Source organism: Euprymna scolopes, chromosome 28 (genome assembly GCF_053919585.1).
Source record: "Euprymna scolopes isolate OS-2025 chromosome 28, ASM5391958v1, whole genome shotgun sequence".
NCBI classification, from domain to species: domain Eukaryota; kingdom Metazoa; phylum Mollusca; class Cephalopoda; order Sepiida; family Sepiolidae; genus Euprymna; species Euprymna scolopes.
In genome coordinates, this window is record NC_136509.1 from 82482943 (window position 1) to 82507416 (window position 24474).

The 24474-nt window shown below is 33.6% G+C and overlaps 1 protein-coding gene across 2 annotated transcripts in view; it reads left to right on the forward strand.

Annotated features, from left to right (window-relative positions):
- The window catches only part of LOC145249697 (store-operated calcium entry regulator STIMATE-like), a 161385-nt gene that overhangs the window by 113119 nt on the left and 23792 nt on the right, over positions 1–24474 (forward strand). For both annotated transcript variants that reach the window (XM_080111508.1, XM_080111509.1), the window contains exons 4-6: positions 6242–6363; positions 15229–15341; positions 19904–19987. In XM_080111508.1, the coding sequence (XP_079967634.1) occupies positions 6242–6363; positions 15229–15341; positions 19904–19987 (319 nt within the window). The remainder of the gene's footprint in view (positions 1–6241; positions 6364–15228; positions 15342–19903; positions 19988–24474) is intronic.

Consider the following 24474-nt stretch of genomic DNA (forward strand, 5'->3'; position numbering starts at 1 on the left):
AAGAAAGGCATTCTTAACATGGGGAAAAGCGGGGGAGGCTTTCATGTTATGTGAAAGGAAGATAATCGTTAATCAAATGGGGACCATATCTTGCTTGTCACTGTCGTCCATCTGCCGAGCATATACTGGAAGGCAAAAAGAGGAGACAATCTTGACTATAACCAACCACAAATCGAAAGTCCATTTCTTAAATTTCAGAATTTATTTTTCTTTTACGTTTTCTTTTTTATTATTGAGCTTACACTTATCAAGGCCAAAAAACACTTGAGGATAAGGACTAACAAAACGGAATGATTATAGGTCAAAAGATGAGGAACACTATAGGAGTACTGAAATTAATCAGTGCTATAAACTAACTGTAATTTGATTGATCCCACCCTCTCTTCTCTGTAACCCCTCTCTCTCTCTCTCTCTCTCTCATAGCCGTAATGTTGCTACTCTCAGTCTTATGGCATGTGTTTTTCAGAATTACAAGGTGCCTTCAATAAGTTTCCAGACTTTTTTGTGTATGGGCAATTTTATTGATAGCGCACACATGAAACTCTAGTCCCCTTTGAAGTAATCTCCTCTGGCTGCAATGCACTTGTATTGTTCCAAAAATTTCTGGAAGGCCCCATGGAACTTTTCTTATGTGAGTATGTCAATGATCCTCATCACAGCCTCTTTCATCTCCTCAATTGTTTCATAACGACAGCCTCTAAGGTTTTTCTTTGAGCTTAGGAAATAATCGAAAGTCACAGGGAGCAAGGTCTGGACTATATAGAGGGTGAGGAATTGTCTTGATGCTCATGACAACATCTTTCTTTCTGATCTTCTCTGAGCACCCTTGAGAAAAAACTTTGCGCAAATCTTCCACATCTTCAGTTCCTTGCAAATAATTGTGTATACAGTTCCCACACTGACATCAAATTGTGAACTTATTGTTTCTATAGACACATGACGGTCCTTATTAATGAAATTCTTTATTTGGCCAATCAGCTCTGGTATTCTGACTTCCTTACTCCTCACAGACCCCATGCCTTCCTTGAATCTCTTATGCCACTCAAAAATTGATGCTTGATTCATGCAAGATGGTCCAAAAGCAGTCTGAAGCATTCCATACGTTTCTGTGGCATTTTTCAAGTTTAAAACAGAATTTTATTTCATATCGTTCTTCTAAAGTGTCCTCACGTACAGATTGCATTTTTTAAATTAACCAGCTGTGACAATCAGGCTTTAGTAGAGTGTATTCCAATTTCTGCTGTATGGTCAGTTATCGCATAAGATGTATAGCAATTACAAACTGGATTTTCAAGAGACTACGACAATTTTAAATGCCTGTACAAAAATGTCTGGAACCTTTTTGAAGATACCTTGTATCTGATCTATTCTCTGCTTCTTTTATTCGTGCTTGTTTGACTCAGTCTAGTGTCTCCATCAATTCCCTGTTTTGATGCCTCATTGTAATACAGCTTCCTATTTCAGTAGCTTCTTTTCAAGGAGAGCAAGCTTGTAGAACTTCTTGCTGACTGTTTTCCTCCTATCCTTGGCCTTTTTAATATTAAGGCCAACAGACATGTCCTGGCTTTACGATAATCATCTTTTTGTTCTTGTTAGTTCTTTACATTAAGTGGCTACAAGTTTTGTCTGGAGCTATTTGCATAAAAAAAAATGATTACTTATGGGTAAGTTTATGTTTTTGTAGTGACAATGTTCAAAGACGATTCTTAATTTTGGATTAAAAATTTTTTTTTTTATTTATAACTAGCAGGATAACCCAGCATTGCTCAACATTGAATGAAGAACACTACTATGTACTTTTTCACTATGTTCATAACAGCATGTTACTTTTGTTTTACGGCTCCCTTCCTCCTCTTTCGCATTCTGACGTAGTTGACCGGTTGAAATGTTGGAAAACTCCCTGAATTAGTGTCTTCAAAGTAATCTCCTCCGGCTGCAATGTACTTGCTGTACTGTTCCAACTACTCCTGGAAGGCCTCATGGAAGTTCCCTTGTGTGAGCGTGTGAATGCTTCTCATCATAGCCTATTTCATCTCCTCAAGTATCCCATAACGACAGCTTCTAAGGTTTTCCTTGAGCTTAGGGAATAACCACGTACAGATTGCATTTTTGAAATTCATCAGCTGTGACAACTAGGCTTTAGTAGGGTGTATTCCAATTCCTGCTGTAACTGTTCATAAAAATTGGTCAGTCATTTCATAAGATGGAAAGCGATAACATACAAAATTTTTAAGAGTCTACGACCTTTTTAAATGCTTGTACAGAAATGTCTGGAAACTTATTGAAGGCACCTCCTCTGCCTTTAAAGTTTTGCAATGAGGTTCCGTTTTCATGTGTCTTACATAGAAGTCGAAATATGTAGATATTAAGCACATAGAAGATAACGTAGAAATTCAAAGCCCACTTTCATTCATTTTCCCTAGAGAATTCTATGTATACAAGAGATGCTTCCACTCCAGTAGATATCTCACTCCTGATGCAATTCTCTACCTATATAAAAGCCAGGTACGGCCAACGATGGAGTACTGTTGCCACATCTGGGCAGGAGCTGCTAGAAACAGCTTATCTTGCCTTGACAGTGTTCAAAATAGACTTCGTAGTTTAGTGGGGGATGCCCTTTTCTCTTCCTTGCAACCTCTTTCCCACAGAAGAGACGTTGTGAGCCTGTCTCTGCTTTATCGTTATTTTCATGGCAAGTGCTCAGTTGAGCTTCAATTTTTATTCTCCCTTGCCAAACTTTGATGAAAAACACTCGTCTAGCCAAAAGAACTATCAATAATTTCCCCCGTCTTTATCTGTGCCTAAACCTAAATGTAGATTCCATGAACAAAGCTTCTTTCTTAGAACTGCAGGCATGTGGAACTGTCTTCCGTTCTCCTGCTTTCCAGCTGACTACAATCTGATTGTCTTCAAGTCCAATGTAAACAAGTTCTTGATGAACCGTTCCACTTAAGTTAACAAATTTACCAAATTTCTATTACTAACAATTACTATATTGTTCAATTGACTACAGTACACTCTTAACCCTCGTCCTCGAGTGGTCTCTTGGCCTTGATAATTGCTTCTTTCTTAGAACTGCACGCCTGTGGAACTTTCTTGTTTGCCTGCTTTCCAGCTGACTACAATCTGATTGTCTTCAAGTCTAACGTAAACAAGTTCTGATGAACCGTCACCCTAAGTAATCCAAATTACAAAATTCCCACTACCTATGTTTACTACACTGTAATCACATTGACTAATGTATACACATTAACCCTTATCCTCGAGTGGCCTCGAGGCTTTGATAAGTGGTGATTCCTGTGTAAAAAAAAAAAAAAAAAATTAATCTTTCTTATTTTTATTGCGCCCAAATGGACCAGAGGGGATTGCGAATTGCCTTGTTATTATGACTGAACTTATATATTCATCACCTGAAAGTTTCACTTTTCTGTTTCAGATATTGACAATGTCAGACTCTAAGAAAGCAACCGTGGCATGAATGTGCATCAGAAGCAGAGATGTGTCATTGAATTCCTTCATGCAGAAAAAATTGAGCCGATCGTTTTGTTTATATTGCACCCACTACCATTTTGCACCCTGACATTTTGCACTCATTCCCATTTTGCACCCTGACATTTTGCACTCATTCCCATTTTGCACCCTGACATTTTGCACTCATTCCCATTTTGCACCCTGACATTTTGCACTCATTCCCATTTTGCACCCTGACATTTTGCACTCATTCCCATTTTGCACCCTGACATTTTGCACTCATTCCCATTTTGCACCCTGACATTTTGCACTCATTCCCATTTTGCACCCTGACATTTTGCACTCATTCTCATTTTGCACCCTGACATTTTGCACTCATTCCCATTTGCATCCTGACATTTTGCACTCATTCCCATTTTGCACCCTGACATAGAGCAATGTTGGAAAACTATGAATAAATGCCATATACATATGGTTTCAATTTCATCAAAATCAGATATACATACATTATGAGTTTAAATCAAATACAGTAGAACCTCTTAATACGGCATTAATCTGTTTTGGGGTTGGGATAGTAAGATGAAATTGCCATATGGCAGGGCCTAAGAAAAATTTTATACAGTACATAATAAAAATTAGTAACAAGATACAGTACAGTACATTATATAATACTCATGTATATAATCAAATAACATTATAAATAACACCGTAAGACAGGGCAAATACCATAACCAGGGGTTGGAAAAATATTGGATTCCACATCGTAACTTGAAAAAAAATGTATCCCGGGACCACCATATCCTTGGGTTGTATTGTATGTAAAATTTTATAGCAAAATTCCATCCCCATATGTCACTTAGAGGTGGAAACATGTAGATATTTGGTTCATAGATGAGGACAATTTGAAACCTCTTTAATTTTATACATATGGTATAAATTTCTATAAATTTCCTCAAAATAGAATATACAAGTTATTTTTTTTTTTGTTTTTGTTTTTTTAGCGGAGGCTAAACTTTATCTTATCTCTATTATTAAGATGATAAATACTGGTTAGATAAATGTGAAAACAAGCACAGTCAGAAATGAGAGTAGACCTAGCACCATGAAACATTGACTATCATTTCCACAGCAACTTGACACAAATCAATTATTTTCATAGGACATAGGGATGAATACGATGGAGTCAAATGCTTTTTTTGAATTTCATAGTTGATAAAAGCAAAACCAAGTGGTATACCAATGCTCGTTAGCTTTCTGTTCAAGTTAGTTTGCAATTTGAATGGAGGCAATTGTGAAAAATCTAGGAAGATTTTGAAGTTGCTCGGGATTGAATTAAAATCAAAACTATGTATTTTTGGTCTCCCAACAAATTCACCCTTGTCCGTTCGTCTGTCCACACTTTGCTCAATAACTAAGTCTTGGAATTTTTTAAAATTTTGCACAAACATTGAACATGATATGAGTAAAAAAAAGTAACAGAACCGGTTGTTTGGGGAAAATCTGGTTGCCCCCCTAGGGGTGACTTTCCGGTTAAAATGGCTAAAATTGACACTTTTGTGCTTATTAAAAAAAATTGATGCCTTGGATTTTTATAAAACTTTTTATAATTTTGTTTGTCTATACTTTGCGATAACTCTTGAGTGTGCCCCATGGGCTCTTTTAGGGCTAATAAAAACACTCCATTTTTGGGACTATTTTTTTACCATATTTGTTCAAAATTTTCTGTGTATGTCTATTTAGCAGTTTTGCATGGTGCTGAACTCAAATTTAAGTATGTTAAGGCCTTGGCGACTTTGGGGGCTAAATGGGGGTGGGGGCAAATGATGGACTTAGTCATTTCTTTTTTTTTTTTAGCATGGTGCAGAACTCAAATTTACATATGTTAAGGTCTAAAACTGCACCGTTTGTTCATTTTCACCAGGATTTGACGTCCCCCGGGGACTTTTGGGGCTAAATGGGGTGGGGTGGGGCTTATGCTGAACTTAGTCATTTTTTTTTATGCTTTTCACTGTGCACTCACGGGGGACCATGCATGCTTCACTTGTTTTTGTTTTCAAGCTACAATAAAATACCCATGTATAAATACCCCATATAATAAATTCTTTATTATTTAAAGCCTTACGTTATCTTATAATCAAAACTCTTCTGGATAAGAATGGGTCTCTTGTGATTGGAGTTTTTGGCTGCAATGAGAGAGTAATCATCCTGGCAGACAAACTTCAATTAATTAATGATTCAAGATGAGCAAAAATTAGCAAAAAGTGTTGAGTTTTTAGCAATTTTTTTTTTTTTTTTTTTTTCAAAAGAATTACTTTGTTTTTTTGGGTTTTTTGGTTTTTTTTGTAAAAATGGATTTTTTTTTTTTTTTTTAAATGAGAATTTTATTCATAAACAATGTAGGAATGTGAAAATTGCTTCAATGTCTCTGTCCGTGCATCACTCATCTCTGTTAAGTTTAGAAGTTGGCTAAAAAACACTAAATAATTAGCTAAGAGAACATTAGTCTCTCTCTCCTGCGTTAATTCTCTCCAAAATAAAACCTTTATGAAAACTCAGCAAATGTCTCCTTGTGTCCTTTATCTGCATGAAAAGAAGCAACGATAAAAGACGCATGTGTAAATACTCCATGTAATGATTTAAGATGAGCAAAAAGTGCTTTTTTTTTTCCTTTTTTTTTTCTTGTAAAAATGGAGTTTTTTTGTTTTGTTTTTTTTGTTTTTTGTTTTTTTTTTAATGAGAATTTTATTCATGAATATTTTTTCTTTTTCAGGTATTTTGTTAGTTTCCTGCTTGACTCCACAGTTGGTTTATTAATTATCTACATTGGACTCAAATCAGCACAATATCTCGCCCTTCAAAAAGGATGGGAGAGTTTACGTTTTGGAGAATATGGTATGTATCCTCCACCTCTCCAATCGATTCACATTATTTAAGAACGCCCATTCCTTGAATAATTTCATAGCATTTTCCTGAATAAGATTTTAAAGAGAATGACTTTAAAATCTTTGATCTTATTTTATTTATCTTTTTTTTTCAGTAAAAAGAAAATGAAGATATGCTAATCATGTTCAGTTTAATATCTGTTTTACATGCTGGCATGTGTTGGACAACTTTAAAAAATAATTTAAAAAATCCATCTCTAAATGGGAGTAAGTCATAAGTAGGAGATGACATATTACACTTTAATCCCAGGCAGGAAGTGTAAACAAGTTAGCCATTTTTTTTACTCCAACTCAATGCTTAGTAGGTAAAATAATCATCATATAAAAAAACAAGATAAAGAAAAATGTGTATGATGAAACGAAAAAGGTCATATTCCAAAAATCATGTAAATTGATCAAGTAGTTTTATTTTTAAATAGAAAAATAAAATTTTATGCGTGATGGTAGAGCACTAATCTTGTCTGCTATTTTAAAAAACAATCTAAAAAAACAAAACAAAAAAAGCAATCATTTAAACTTGCGAAATTTATGTTGTAATGCCTAAGAATTCACATTAATCATTTAAAAATGATTTTCTACTTTTCAACTACGTGATCAATTTATGTGATTTTTGGAATTTTCGTTTCATCACAGGTTATATATATCATACAGATTTTTCTTTCTTTTTAATATCGGGTAAATTCTAGACAAGAACTATTTTTCTTTTTCTAAATTTTGTGTTGTTTACCATAAAAAATTGAGTTCTTTCCAACTCTTGTTCCACAAATTAATCATTCTATCAATAATAAAAGCATTTTTCCCAAATAGGATTTAAAAAAATATATTTTAAAATCAATGTAAAACCAACAGATATGTTAAAATTTAAACCCATTTTGGGTCCTGGGTATGATCTTGAAGACATCCAGCGATGAAACCCAATTTGGGGGCAGTGGGGAATGCGGAGTTATTTCCCTTAGTTACCATTACTATCAGGTCTACTTTGGCCCAAAGAGTTAATACCTGTTAGGGCATCTGATGCTACCAGATCAGGCTGTCTGAAGATACCGACTTTTTGACCAAAAACGCACCAAACATTGATGTTATTGTTTTTTTTTTCCTTTCCCTTGACAAAACTCAAATCATGTTCTGCAAAGTCAAAAATTAAAAAAACTTTAATAAAGACTTTTCATATCTATCTGCGTAAGTATACTTTGATAATTATGCTTCAGTTTGAAGATATATGGTATAATAAAATTATGGGGTGTTCGTTCGCGCCTGACCTCCATAGAATGAAAATATGCCACAAAGTTTAACAAGGTTTTTTAATATAGATCCACAGAATATTGTGGTAAGTGTTTCAGTGTGAACAGGTATGGTATAATAAATTATGGGGTTTATGTATTTTATTTTTACTTTCATCATATTTTGCTTTGGTTTTGATACCCCCAAATTCCTTTTCATAACCTATCATACTTTAATAAATCAGAGTCCATTTTCTGTAGGCTATTTTTGAACCCAGTCAACGACAGGTACTTTTGCTAGTATATATATATATATATATATATATATATATATATATGCGACTGTGTGTGTGTATGCAGAACAGTCTCTACCAAACTACTTTGTCAATTTTTGATCTACAGAATTGAAACTTGATATATAGTGGAATTCGGACCTTGGGAACAAATTTGATTGTTTTTTTAGTAAAAAAAAAAAGAAATAACTCTTATGGTGGTCAAAATTGAAAAATGGGAACATGACAAACATGCGTTTGAATTAATGTGTATCCTTTATACATGCCCAAATATACAATGTTTAAGTCGATTAATTTTTAAAGTTTTGATATGCATGTGGCCTTAGGTCTGTAGCAGTCAAAACTTGCTACAATCACAGCAGAAGCTTATTTTTGCGACCTGAGATTTGAAATCCATTTTCTCCCTGGCTTATCCAATCACAAGCTAGCTCTCAATCACATGACAGAGTACATAAAAGACGAAATCTGAAACTCTTAACCCTCTTTCTCTCTGCTCTGCCCAGCAGCACACATCGCCAGGATCCAATCACAAGCTAGCTCTCAATCACGTGACATAGTACATAAGACGAAATCTGAAACTCTTAACCCTCTTTCTCTTTGCTCTGCTCAGCAGCACACATCACCGGGATCCAATCACAAGCTAGCTCTCAATCACGTGACATAGTACATAAGACGAAATCTGAAACTCTTAACCCTCTTTCTCTTTGCTCTGCTCAGCAGCACACATCACCGGGATCCAATCACAAGCTAGCTCTCAATCACGTGACATAGTACATAAAAGACTAAATCTGAAACTCTTAACCCTCTTTCTCTCTGCTCTGCCCAGCAGCACACATCACCAGGATCCAATCACAAGCTAGCTCTCAATCACGTGACATAGTACATAAAAGACTAAATCTGAAACTCTTAACCATCTTTCTCTTTGTTCTGCCCAGCAGCACACATCGTCGGGATGCTTCGGCCCCCAGCCGAACGTGAGTACAACAAGCTAACAATGGCTCTCTTCAAATTCGCATTTATTTCCACATGCGGTACCCAAACGAACTTTGTTTATCATGCTAAAGAACTGTTCTTGTAGATACACCGACACACACACACACACCCATTACAACACGTAAATACACTGAATACCTTTTCTCTTTTAACCAGCCTTCTTCGTCCCAACGACTACTAGCTATAAACACGTACAAACAGAACTGTACTCTCCTCAACAAGCCAACAATATATTAAATCTATCTTTACACGAGAACATTTCCACCTATTAACCTGTTCTGTCTTCTGCTAACGAGGATGACAAATAAAGTTGTTTATTAAATGTTAAAATGAGACGTTTCTTTTGTTTTCTTTTATTAACAGGTCAGATGGTAGCGAATACCACTATAGAGCTAAATGTTTTGGAGTTGAGTCTAGTTAATGGCATCCAAATTATATATATTTTTGGAAATTTCTATTATATATTGGGCACAATATAATAATCTGTAGAGAATTAGTTCTATGATAATAAATATGAAGTCTGCACAACCAGAAGTCTCCCTTCCTACTGGCTACTCCTTCAAGATATAGAGCGCCACTCCTTTTCTTATTTCTCCACTTATCCTTGATTCTCTAACCATTATGTAAAATTGGTGGAGGGGGTACTTGAATAAAATTCAGGTGAAGTAAGTGTCAACAAGATGCCATTACTTTTATTTATTTATTTTGTAATTTGAAAAAAAAAAAAAAGAATGAAACTTTGTATTTTTACTGGATAAAAATTGCAGTGATCTTACCCCTCCCCCTTCAATTTTTTCTTTCTTCACTCCTACTCTTTCGCTTTTCCTTTCGCTCATACTTTTCCTCTTCATCCTCTCCCTCTTCTATCCTTACTTCCCACTCTATACCCTTCCCCTCCCACGCTTACTAGTATCCTCCCACTCCTATTAGTACCCTCCCATTCTCTCTTCTACGCTTCTGCGTTCCATTCCTTCCCTCTCCTACTTTTTACTTCCCGGCTATGTCACCCCCCCCTCACATTCTCTGTTTCAAAACTGTTTTGTAAATGTAATTTTCTTCTGATTTTTTTTCTTCATTTTCAACATGGCTGATTTCTCAATTCAATAAAACATTTAAGCAGGAAAAAGCAAATCAATTCAGGTTGATGATTTACAAAAATAAATTAATTGCAGCGATCATTTATTATCAAATAATTGAAACAAATTCAATTAACCCTTAATTACGCTTCCAAAAAATAGTTTAATCTATCAAAGAAAAAAAAAAAATTTTATTTCTTTTTTTCTTCCCGGAAGCCAAAATTTCATGTTAATGAAACCGAATTGTGTTTATGAAATTTTATCGCACATGAAATTCGTTTGAACGATTTCAAAGAAATAATCGAACAAAGAAACGAAAAATTAATCACATTTTATTAAATAATGGCTAAATTATGTCTCAATTTCTACATTTTTTTCGTCTTCGTTTCTCTGTTTTTTAAATTCGTTTTTTTTTTCCCCCCAGATTTCCAAATATTAAAAAAAAAAAATAGATAGAAAATTTGTATGATGTTTGTACCCGTGACACATCGAAAATATCATATTCCAAAAAATCATGAAAATTGATAAAGTAGTAATATTTTTAAATAAGAAAATCATTTTTAAGTGATTAATAGGAATTCGCAGGCATTACAATATAAATCTCGCAAGTTTTAATTAATTTTGAATTATCTTTCCTTCTTTAAAGATTGTTTTCAAAATGCCGGAAAGACAGCATCTCTTCAGATACCCCATAAGTTGGATTTTCTTATTAAAAAATAAAACTACTTGATCAATTTACATGAGTTTTGGAATATGATATATTTGGGTTATCACAAGGAGGTACACCATACAGATTTTTCTTTTATTTTTGTTTTTTTCATATAGGAAGAATTCTAGACAAAACAGCAAAGAAAAGTATGCCTTGTTAGGCGTATCTTTTAAAAACGAACGGAAACTTTTTAACTTGGAAAAAAAAATATCCACACATTTTCATTCAATCAAATCATTTTTTTTCTAATAAATCCTGTTTATTTTTCAACTCGTTTGTATTATATAAGCAGCATTGTTTTTATGCTCCCTGGTCTTCTGGCTAGGATCAAAGTGGAATATCATCCATTTATTTTAGACTCCTATTTAGAGATCAACTTTCTTGTTTTCAGTTTTAAACAAACCATAAAACAAGTTTTATTGTGTCCGAGATGGGTATATTTGCTGATGATACAATGCTCTTTAACATGCATGAGGGAAGAACCGATGTACACAAATCTAAGACAATGGCAGAATCGTTAGAAAATGACCCCCAGACCGAAGTAGAATGGAGCCGCAAATGGATGGTAACATTTAATGCTAGTAAGACTAGGCTGCTCTCCTTTAACAATTACAAGACCTCTCCAACCACCGATATCTATGACAAATAGCACCCTACCTGAGAATTCTTCCTTCAAACTTTTTGGCCTAACATTTGCGGGCAGTATGAACTGGAACAATACATTGAGGACACTGCAAAGGCTGCTGCAAAGAAGGTGGGTTCCCTCTATCAAGCTAGAAGACTACTCACACCTGAAGAATATTCTGTATTTCTACAAGCCTACCATTCGCTTAAAGATAATGGAAGACTAGAAAAAGTAGTGTCTCAATCTTTAACACCCCCTCCCCATCCTTTCCCCTTCATTTCTATATCTCAAGAGACACTAATCCACACCACCATTGGGTCTTATTTACATACAACCAAATCTTATTTTTCACAACATTTGATGGAACCTCCTGATGTTAACGTCCTGTGATGAAGAAGACCTAATATTTTCTTTGCAAACTTTGCTTTTGTATAAGCTGTATCACCTGAAGAGGTTTCTAGTTACTGGTAACTAGCTGACCGAAATATGCTCATGACTGTGTAGCAAGATATGACTGCTTATGTAAAAGCAAATAAAGAGTATACCACCTTGTTCTACTTTGGTATTGAGCACTCTTGTATTAACCTCGTTAAACTTCATTGGTTACTTAACCTCTTACAAAAATAACCAGATTATATATATATATATATATATATATATATATATATATACTAGCAGTTCATCCCGGCTTTGCTCGGGCCCTATGTACTGTTCATAACTTGCCCTACATGTGAATACACTTTATGTAAGATTTCAAATGTTTGTCTGAGTAATTTTGTAGAGACAGCAAAAGTCAATTTTTTTTAAACTTTGACTCCAATTTTGACCCCTTAACATTTATTGTTTTGGGCTCAAATCAAATTTAAAAGTTTGGTTTATGTCCAAGTAACCGACATCAAAAATATCAAGTGTTTAGTCTCAAAATTGACGAAGGAGTTTGGAAAAGTTTTCAAAGGTTAAATCGTTGAACTTTGACCCCTTGACAGCCAAATTTCTGGCCTAAAACCGATTAAAAAGATTTTCCAAAATCTCCATACCCCTTATGTCAAATCTCGAGTCTCTAGATTGAAAATTGACAGAGTTATTTGGTAGGGAAATGCACACAGACACACATACAGACATTTTCACTTTTATAGATATATACACTAGCAAGCTGGCCAGCAAAATATGCTTAAATATGTTTTGATTCGTGCAGATTTCATATTTATTATAAAGCAAATTCTCTATTGATTATTATTTGGTGTACAATAGTAATAGTTTTAAAAGTTAAAAAAAAAAAAATGGCTTCAGTGCCATCAGCTGAAATTGAAACCAAAACATTCAGCACTCCATTCAGTTTTTGTCGTTACCGTCTGAGCTATTGCCAGATGAATAAAACAGCCTAAAAATTAAGCAATTATGCGCAGAAGTTAGTTGATTTACTTCTGCTATTTTTTTTTTTTCAATTTTGACTTCTTAGAAGCTATTTTTACAGGCTAAAACTCAAATTGAAAGTGTTCCTGAGGTCAAAATACCCTATATATCAAGTTTCAAATTTGTAGACCAAATAATCTGAGAGGAGTTTGGTAGAGAATTTTCACACACACAGAAACAAGGTCACTTTTATATATATACTAGCAGGCTGGCTAGCGTTACCTGGTCGTAAAATATGCATAAAAATTATATTTTAATTCATACGGAAATTGAAACACGTGCATGCAAGTATTATGTTTTTTCTAAACAGTTCACTTCTTGTAAGTAAAAAAAAAAAAAAAAAAAAAAAAAAATACTTGAGCTGAAATCGAAACTAATACTTAAGGACAGTGAGTCAAGTATAATAACCATTAGGCCAGTTTGACACAATCTTTAAAATGTGTTTTCAAAGCTACTTATCTTAACATGAGGAATCTCTCATGTGAATGATTCGCTCATGTGAATTTGTGAAACAGTTGACAAACAAGAAAAAATCCGATAACCCCACATACCAATTTTTCACTTTTGACCCGTTAGCAGCCCTTTTTTCTGAATGAAAACTGATTAAAATGTTTTCCACATGTCTGCATACCCTATATACCAAATTTCAAGTCTGTAAATCAAAAATTTGTCGAATATGTAGGTTGAGAATTTTCCTCACACACACATATATATATATATATATATATATATATATATATATATAATATAAAGCTGAATGTCTGTGTGTGTCTGGTCACGAATAGGTTCCTATATGGTTGACTATTTTAAAAAACTGATTACATATAATGATAGAAGATGTATATAGACACAGGAATGGGTATGTTTGACCTGGCAGAACGGTGGTTCATTAAAATTGTGGGGTCTGCGTTCGCATCTGGTCCACAAAGTATGGAAAAAAAAAATTTAAAAATTAAAAAAAAGAAAACGTTTATAAGTGTTTTTGATATAGATGTACATAAGAATACTTTGATAAGTATGTTTTAACTTAAATAGGGATGGTATAATAAAATTGTGGGGTCTGCGTTCGCGCCTGGCCTCCATAGAATGGAAATAGGCACAAACTTTAATAAAGACTTTTCATATCTATCTGCATAAGTATACTTTGATAATTATGTTTCAGTTTGAAGAAATATGGTATAATAAAATTATGGGGTGTTCATTCGTGCCTGACCTCCATAGAATGGAAATATGTCACAAAGTTTAACAAGGTTTTTAATATAGATCCACAGAATATTGTGATAAGTGTTTCAGTGTGAATAGGTATAGTATAATAAATTATGGGGTTTATCTATTTTCTTTTTACTTTCATCATATTTTGCTTTGGTTTTGATACCCCCGAGTCCGAAGCTATCTCTTTACAACCCTTCCTTTTCATAACCTATCATACTTTAATAAATCAGAGTCCATTTTCTGTAGGCTGTTTTTGAACCCAGTCAACGACGGGTACTTTTGCTAGTATATATATATATATATATATATATATATATATATATATATATATATATATATATATATATACACTAGCGGGACCTGTAAAAATTCCATGTAATATATCGATGTTGGCATTCTGTAGATGTTCAGCATAAGTGGAGACACTCTGATATTATTGTAGCTTTTTTGTTAAAACTGGAAAAGTATTTATCTAAGCTAACACGAACGCCCGTCAAAGCCTGGTCGTAAAGTACACTGAGATATGATATTTTTATTCTTGCAGATTTCGTATATATTATTATAGAGTTAATGTTCTATCGATTTTTATATATTATCAAGTTGTGATTTCAAAAATAAAAAAATATATCCATATGATTTGGGTGCATTAGCTTGAATCGAAAAACTAAATAAAAACTTATGGAAAAAAAATATATATCTTAGATATATAATTAGATTAATCTATCCCTGATGATGAATCAGGAAGGATTGGAAAGTACTCAAATCTATGACAAATATGGCGATTACATCAGCCAGTTCCTGCCAAAAGTGAAGACTGTTACTCGGAAGTTGGAAAGGATCAAAAACAGAATTAAGACAAAAAACATTGTGAAATTTTATAAAAATCGGCTGAGCCGTTTTTGAATTCATAGGGAATGAATGCACACACATACACAAAGTTTGTTTTATATAATAGTAGAGAGATTAATAGCAAGTGTAAATACTGGCAAAGTGGAAGCCCCTCCCTTCTCATTCATTTATCATGGATTTCATACCTTAGATACTTATCAGACATTCTGATACAAAACCTGTCTAAGAACACTGCCAGGCACATAAAGTAACTTTGTGTGAAATTTCATAAAAAAATCAGCTTAGCCGTTTTCGTATCCATAGGGAACAAATTCACAGACAAAGTTTCTTTTTATATAATAGACGAGAAAGAGATAGAGATAAGCTAGCGAACTGAAAAATGTCCAACAGTTTATTTTCTTTCATTCTAACTTTTATTTTTACAGGTAACCCTCCTCAGTGTAATGCGTGGATAGGACAATGTGCCATCTATATTCTTGTAATGATTATTGAAAAAATTCTGATGACCTTATTGGTGCAGTTTCACTTTTGGGTAAAGGTATGTATGTCACCCTTCAACCCTACTCACATAATACACACAGCTCCTCATTCCTTATCATTATATTGCCCCCCACCTCACTTTTTTTTTTTTACGGAAATCGGTTCAGACAAGACATGAAGCCACTTGATTCAAGGAGCCGACTTAATTGTTCTGTTTGTTTTTTTTTTCATTTCTAATGTAAATGTTCTTGAGTCGGTTTTTATTTGTAAAAATCCTTATGTTTGTATAATGCCAGATTTTCTTCTCTTCTGATGAGAAGCATTTAGCTTCGAAATGCCATGGCCTAATAAGGTTCTTTCCTATTCTCTTTTCATTTTCATCCTCATTGATCTGGTGATACAACTTTTATTCCTCATCTTTTAATTTGACATATGAATTGCTCCTCCTAACTAGGTAGAGCTTCTATTATCTTGATAGGTTTGCTTTATTAAAGCTATCTTTTTCGGGTTCAATTTTTTTCCAATTCTAATCTCAAAAAATTTTTCCATTTCTTATCAGAATGTTTTCATAGTCAATGGTTGTCTTTTTATCTTTATATCAAAATAGGATAGCGATGGCAACATCCTATCAGTTATGCATGTCGAGTCGGCTGCGTAAGCAGCAACAATGATGGTGACTCGATGACGAATCAAAGACCACTGATATAGCCATCACAAGCAACGACGACTGCTATGGCAGGCTCTTGTCTACACATCGTTGTAGGGTTAGATCTTATCAACATGCACTCAGTCTGACTGTTAAATTCTAATCGTCCAATGTATTACTACACAAGTGAGAACATGCTTCCTGTCATATAACTAAATTAAACTAAATATAGCCCACACAACCCATCATTACACATATTAGCGTTGTTTCAAAGTTCATAATGATCAGTAAATTAATTTAGAAATGAATCTCGTGCACAGAAATATACATTTGATTAAACAGAAGTGAAAGTTCTTGTTCGGGTTGCCGGTTTAGTGATCTTTGTCCATTTAAATGCAATTGTTTGTATCTCTTTCGCACTTGGTTCACCAGGTATATTTGCCAGGCAGTTTTTAAATTCCCTCTCATGAGTCCAGTTGCTTCTGTAATTACTGGAATGATGAAGATCTTCCTAAGACTCCAGTTTGTTGTTCATAAAAACTTGATATTTCTTCATCTTTTCATGTACATAAAACTTCGATATTTTATTTTCCCCCTCTCAGTTCTGTTTAACCAAGCATCATTGGAGACACTAACTTCTACTAAGGTTGCTACTTTCTTATTTTTGTCCCATATCACTATGTCAGGTTTAATAGCTCCCGTTTTCTAGGTACATAGTTATAGGAATTGCATAGTCATAGTGGATGTCATATGACTTATTACCTACTGTTCTTTCTGGTAAACATGTTTCCAGAATTTGTTGCTACATTCAACTTTTTACAGATGGTCCAACGGAGATATTTACACACTTCATTCACCCATGTCTGTTCATCCGTTCGTTTGTCCGCACTTTTCTCAATAACTACGCCTTGGAATTTTTTGAAATTTTGCGCAAACATTAAACATGATATGAGTAAAAAAAAAAAAGTAACAGAACGGATTTTTTTAGGGCTAATAAAAACACTCCACTTTTGAGACTATTTTACCATATTTATCCAAAATTTTCTATGTATTTCTATTTAGCAGTTTTGCATGGTGCTGAACTCAAATTTAAATATGTTCAGGCCTTGGGGACTTTGGGGTCTAAAGATTAGATTGGAAACTTTGGGGGCTAAAGTTTAGATTGGGGACTTTGGGGGCTAAATGGAGGGGGGGCGCAAATGATGGACTTAGTCATTTCTTTTTTGCATGGTGTAGAATTCAAATTTACATATGTTACGGCCTAAAACTGCACCGTATTTTCATTTTCACCAGGATTTGACGTCCCCCTGGGGACTTTTGGGGCGAAATGAGAGAGGAGGGGCAAATGCTGAACTTAGTCATTTTTTTTATGCCTCGCTCACTGTGCACTCACAAGGGACCATGCATGCTTCACTTGTTTTTGTTTTGTCTACGAGGGCCGTATATGTGGAGGGGAGGGTGTACGTGTATACACTTCCATGATGGAGATGGCGTAGGAGGGTGTAGAACATAGTGACATAAGTATATATGAAGGGGTGTTCTAAAAGTGATACCTCCTATTTTTTTTTTTATTATTATTCTGACCGAATGGATCAAAGAGATTGCAAATTGCATTATTATGATGACTGACCTTATGCATTAATGTCCTGAAAGTTTTATCTCTGTTGCAGGTATTGACGGTGTGAGACTCTAAGAAAGCAACTCCTGTCATGGACGTATGTCAGAAGCAGAGATGCGTCATTGAATTCTTGGCAAAAGTGCATCGAAAATGGTGGTGATTATGTAGAAAAATAAATTCTGTAGTACAAAAGGTCACTCGTTTTAATGGTACCACTCCCATTATTGTAGCTCTTCAACTTTTTGAGTTGAAATAAATAAATAAAAAAAATGGGTGGCTTTACTTTTGGAACGACCCGCATAGTTTTTATAATAAGAGCGCATCTGATTATAATAAAATAAATTTATATTTTTTTTACAAAAAAACTTATCTGGCTTATCTCTTCTTTAAAAATTCCCGATCCAAGGGGAGACAACTTCGAAACAAAGAAAAATATTTCCATTATTCAAACGGTTAAACATTTTTTTTTTTTTTTTTTTTGTTAAGATTAGGTTTGATAATTTGTATTATTCGAAATATTATTGGTCTCACCTCGGATGTTATTTCCACAACATTTTGGCCAATGTAACCTTAAATCTGAACTCTGCGAATCTATGCAGAATTTTTAAATAGACCATAATACATGACAGTACGGAGCTATCATTTGTGAACCATAATTGGGTAAAAGTCTTAACCAATTCTTAATTGTATTCATAATACTGCAAGGATTCGTGGTGCAATGGATAAAAGTGCTAAGTTATAATCTGTTCAAAGTGACAGTCTTCTGGAGATTGAATGATTCAATGCTCAGTACAAGTGATAAGAATACAAATACAGAGCTCTACGGACAAATTCATCTTTAGTTGACCTTTGACAACTAAATATTTACGTTTACTAGACAAATAGAAAAGTTACTAGCCAAACCCACATGATTTTTAGAATATGACATCTTCATTTTGTGACGAGCATGTAGATCATAAAAAATTTTCTGTATATTTTTAAATAAGTGTAATTCTAAATATACAACAAATTTTATGTAGGTATAAACATTGTTTTCTTCAGATGTTTTTTTTTAAACAGACTTCATTAATAAAAAAGAGTATATTGTTTAAATAATTTAACTTTGTTCGTTTTATTAAAAAAAAAAGTTGAAAAGATATTTTTCACTTAGTAGCGAGTTTTGGAAGATTGTCAGTGAAAGAAATACAATCGCCAAAAGATAAGTGTTTCATTATTTTTAGTCGCCATTTTGAAAAATCACTCGCAAATGCAGAACCTGAATTACAAACAACTTAAGATTTCTACCAGTTCATGGCTGATAGAATGAGAACAAATTACCCCATAGATTAATAAAATAATTTAAAAAAGATATTTAATTATTAGACACTTCTTCGTTATATTTTAGCAATATTCGAAAATTAAAATATTGAATTTCAAGTAAAACCAATGCTATCTACTAAATTGTCATGTCACAGTAATGAACATATCCAAAAATTATGAAAAACGATGAGGTAAAAAATTAATTATCAATGAAAACGGTTTATTCAAAACAATTTACAAAAATTGAATATTGCTGAATTGGCCTAAGATTTTCAAAGTTTTCATAAAATAATTACCTCCCTTGTCACAATTCAAACTCACCGATTTCCTTTTTTAGTACTTAATACTTATTTATTTAATTCGCTGCACTTTATCATAACAAAGGTCTATACAAAATTTCAGCCAGATCAGTCCATTAGTTTCCAAGAAAAAGTGAATCGGACAAACAGACAGAGAAATAATAATAATAATAATAATAATAATAATAATAATTCATTGTGGGGACACACCGCAATGCATCGGAAGGAAGCTCACATACCTCTCTGCAGTGACTTAGTCCACAATACATTGTAGTCTACATTGCACTGTAGAGAATCATGGCTGATAAACAAGAACTGCCTACCCCCTGCAGATGAAATAAGATTTCATGCAGAATTCTGTACAGCTTCCTGAGTTTTTTTTTATAGCTGTAATTTATTTGTTTATTTTGTTTGTGATACTGTTTGAACAAATTGAATGATTTATCCAAAAGAACATTTTTACCTAAATGCTAGTTGGAAATAATTTTCCCTTCGCTAATGTGATGCTCCAGATAAATAATAATATGATAGTATAAATATATCTAACTCGCAATTTTAAAAACCAAATCTTTGAGAAAAAAAAAGGAAAAACAAGGGACATAATTCAATAATAATTCATGCTTATTAGGTTCATGTTGTAATGCCTATGAATTCCCATTAATTGTTTATGCGCTTTTCTTTATAAAAATAAAACTACTTGGTTACATCAGTCAAAACATGTCCGAATAATTTTTAATAGTTATGCCAATCTTTTTCAGGTCCGTAAATTTATTTTAGCTCCCGTCAAAGATGCTAGCCTTGAAATTGTCATTGTGATGTTTATGGTCCCTTTATTTGTGAATGTAAGTAATATTTTGTCGATTGACAAACTTTTTTTTTTTCTTATATGACAACAGAAAGCAAAATGCAATTCGCTAAGTCAATTTAATTTTTGTTTATATTATTTTTATGTGGCTGTTATTCTTTGCCATTTCTTTGTTATTATTATTCAGGGTTAATATACAGAAACATATTAAACAGGTTTAAGCAGTATATGCATGTATACACACATATGCATATATAAGGGGTCGACGCAAAAAACAAAAATAGAGGGGAGGTAATCTTTTCTCTTCACTGCTTAGGAAGCAAAAATGAAAAATACATAACGGTAAAAAACTGCTTATATATCGCTAAAAAATAAATCTTTTTATATATATACTAGCGGGGGGTACCCGGCGTTGCCCGGGTGTTTGTAGGTGTGTGTGAAAAAAACAGGTGCCCGTGAAAAAAAAAGCCTTGACGACGCGCAGTTGGAAAATAGTAAAGTGAAAAAAAAAAACAGGTGCGCGTTTTTGATTGACGTGATGGCGATAGCTATTCAGCCATTAGCATTTTGTGTGGGACAGTTTTTAATGAGGTCGATAAATCGGTTTGTTTGTTTTTAAAAACCCGCTCCCTCGTCTCGGAATGAAAGCTACCGTCTGATATGACGAAGTCGACATTGACCAAACGTTATTTAGCTCTCTAGAGACCACTGGCTCTGGGCCTGTGATTAGAGTCGAGTTTCGCTTTTTGTTTATACCGAAAACCAAATGTAACGCGTGCCGATGCAGGAAATGTGGAATAATTAACGTTTGAAAGTCAATAAAATTAAATAGACAGGCGAGCTCCGTGGTTAACTGCGAGATATTACAATTTATAGAGGATATAAAAAGTTTTAAGAAGTTGTGAAGCGAGCGAGCGCTTCTTTGAAAGAAGCCTTTTGTGGACATCGAGGAAAAGCGTACATACATACATACATACATTTTCGCTTTTATATATATAGATATATATATATATGTTATTTGAGAAAGAAAACCGAGAATTAATAAAATAGTAATCAATGTTGACCTGCGCGTTTCATAAAATTAGTTTTTTCGTAGGAAAAATGTAGAAGAAAAACGATTACGGAACACATGCGAGTGAAAAAGGAAAAAATCCTAAACTCCTTCCCATTCTGGGCCGAAACTATAATGATTGCCACCAAACATGTATAGGTGAAACACAACGTAAGTTAGAAATAAGACTTAATGAACATAAAAGAGACATAAAGAATGAAAACTCCTTAAATGCACCTTTCTGCCATTGTGCTGAACATAACTCGTTTAACTTTGATCACGCAAAAATTATCAAATTCGTTGTAGATAGAGCTGTACGAAGACTTCTAGAATCAGCAGTTGTTTCAAATACTAGCACCATCACGCAAAGAAAAGGTTTCTACAATTTAACCTCATATTATAGGAAATATAATCAGAGAGCAAAATATGAATACAGATCCTGGGTAATCAGTTTATGTCCTTAACCGTCTCTTCTCATATAATTTAAATAAAATAAATCAGATTAAAAAAAAAATCGTTTCAGTAAATGTGCATGTACATATGTATATGAACAACGTTTTAATGTGTATATATATATGCATAGAATAAGCCAAGCTTTCCACATGCACATTTATAGTTTTGGCCCAGAATGGGAAGGACTTTAGGATTTTTTCCTTTTTCACTCGCATGTGGTCTGTAATCGTTTTTCTTCTACATTTTTCCTACAAAATCCTGATGATGTTCCCTGAAATAGGGACGAAACGTTGATTAATATTTTATTAATTCTCGGTTTTACTTCTCAAATAACATAACATCCACCATCGCTTGTATTTTTATTTTTACTCGCACACACATATATATATATACACACACACACACACGCACAAACACATTTAATTATAAAGAAATATATATTTTTAGTGTATGTATTCAATAAAAAAATTTTTTCAAATTGCCACAATTAATTAAGCTCAATAAAAATTAATTTACACGTTCAGAGCATATATATTGGAAGTAAACATTCCAAATCAAAGATGAATTTATACAGGGTGTCCAAAAAGTCACTTAAGGGTTTTGAACTTAAATAAGTTCTTTATTTTTGATAATATCTTTCTGTAATTTTAACACAATCTGAGTAAGATATTGAGAAATGAAAAAAAAAAATGCAAAATTCAAGCAATCTTTATTTATGGAAAATGATGTCTTTTAAATGTTGCCCGTTTTCAGCTTCGCATATTTGTGCTCATTTATGACAGATTGCAGAATCTCTGAATTGCAATTTAACTCCTTTATTTCGTTCCTGATGTTTTCCTTCAATTCTTGCAGGGTTTGGGGTTTGACGTTTTGAGGTTTGCCAGTTCAGTGAATGAAATAAGGGAGTTAAATTGCAATCCAGAGATTCTGCAATCTGTCATGAATAAAGTGTTGGAAAGAGCAGAAATATGCAAAGCTGAAAATGAGCAACATTTAAATTAATCGTCCCAACATATATATATATACACACGCGCATATATATAGGCGTCATTAATTTCTTTATTTTGTTTACGATACTTTTAAACAAATCCAGTTATCCATATATTAATAGCGTAGCACCTTTAACGTACGTATGTACGTGTGTCACAGTTTCTAGATTATAAATTATTCGATCGAGAGATAACATACTACAAACATTGAATTAGTATATAGATACGCTAATTTAACGTTCGTAGTGTGTTATCACCTTTTATTATCCTTTTTAATAAATAGGATCTCCCGATCACTGAAGATGTAATGTACAAAAATAATAATTAAAATAAAAAAAAAATGATGTCACTTTTGGACTGTACATGAAACTAAAATATAACTTCTTGGTCTTCTGGCTAGGATTCAAGGGTAGTATCTGTTCTGTCTAAAGATGATATAATGATATTATGAGGTTTCCATTCATGCCGGGCATCTATTCAATGGAAATATTCACAGACTCAGATAAGGATATTGGAGATAAAATATAATAACCAGATATATTCTGACATTACATTAACCAAATTACTTAGGTAAATACTTTTACAGTTTTAACAAAAGGGCTACAATAATATCGCAGGGTCTCCATTCACGCTAAACGTTCACAGAATGCCCTGCAGCAATATATTACATATGAAAGATACCGCTGTGGAATTTCCACCGGTCCCACTAGTTTATATAAAAGAGCATTTTTTACCTAAATGCTAGTTGGGAATAATTTTCCCTTCACGAATGTGATGCCTCTAAATGAGGAGCAACATTGTAGGAAAAATGGTAATAAGTGCGAAAATGACTGACCTGCGCGTTTCATAAAGTTCAATTATTTAGAAAAACCAAAATGCCGATGCGCAGCCGACTTTATCCTCAAGTCACGTGAAAGTAACGTGAATTCTTGCCATTCGAATTCAATCTAAATGATACTCAACTGCATGAAGGCCCTGTCGGTGGGGCATTAGAATACGCCGACTGCCCCCCTGCAGAGGGTAAAAGTCCCGCAATGGGGGTCATGGATATGATCTTAAACTATATCCAGTGGTGAGGCCCCAGCTTGTGGGCTTTGGGGAGTGTGGAGTCACCCTTTAATTGCCATTGCTCCCAGGTCCACTCTGACCTGGAGTGGTAGTACCCGTTAGGGTCCCAACTATGGGTTAAATAGAAACCAACGTGAAAACAACAAATATATTCTATTAAAAAAACTTTTCTTCAAAATCTTTGGATTCGGCATTAAATAACCCGAAAAGGGTTGATATGCCGTAAAACAAAAACAACCAACCAACCAATCAACTGCATGAAAGCAAACTATTTGAGGAACGAGAGGAGTCCGTTTAGAGAAAGTGAGCCATGCATACACACATGTTGAGGTGTGATTATTTACTTGAGTCAATATGAAGAAAGCAATAGAAGACAAGAAGAAAGCCACAGTTATATTTTTTAAATGTGACTTTCCACGAACACATTTTGTTATTTACAAATCATTAGTATGGCTGAATGTAGAAAGATTCGTAACCAGGACATCCGAGTCTGGAACCTGAAGTTCTATCACCGAGCTAATTCCTGCTAGTGCTAGAATGTACTGCAATTTCTTTTCTTTTTTTTTTTTTTTTTTTTATAGCTGTCATTTATTTGTTTATGATAGTTTGAAAAAAATTGAATGATTATCCAAAAGAGGATTTTTAGCTAAATGCTAGTTGGAAATTTTTCCTTCACTAATGTGATGCTCCAAGTAAATAATATGATAGTATAAATATATATTTTGCCCGCCATTTTAAAAATAAACTTAAAAAAAAAACAAAAGAAAAAACAAGGGAGATAATTTAATAATAATTCATGCTTAATAGATTCAAGTTGTAACACCTATAAATTCCCATAAATTGTTCAAAAGCATTTCTTTATAAAAATAAAACTACTTGATTAATTTGCATAATTTTTAGAATGTGATGTTTTCGTTTCATCACAGGCACATACATTATTCAGATTTTTCTTTGTTTTTTGTT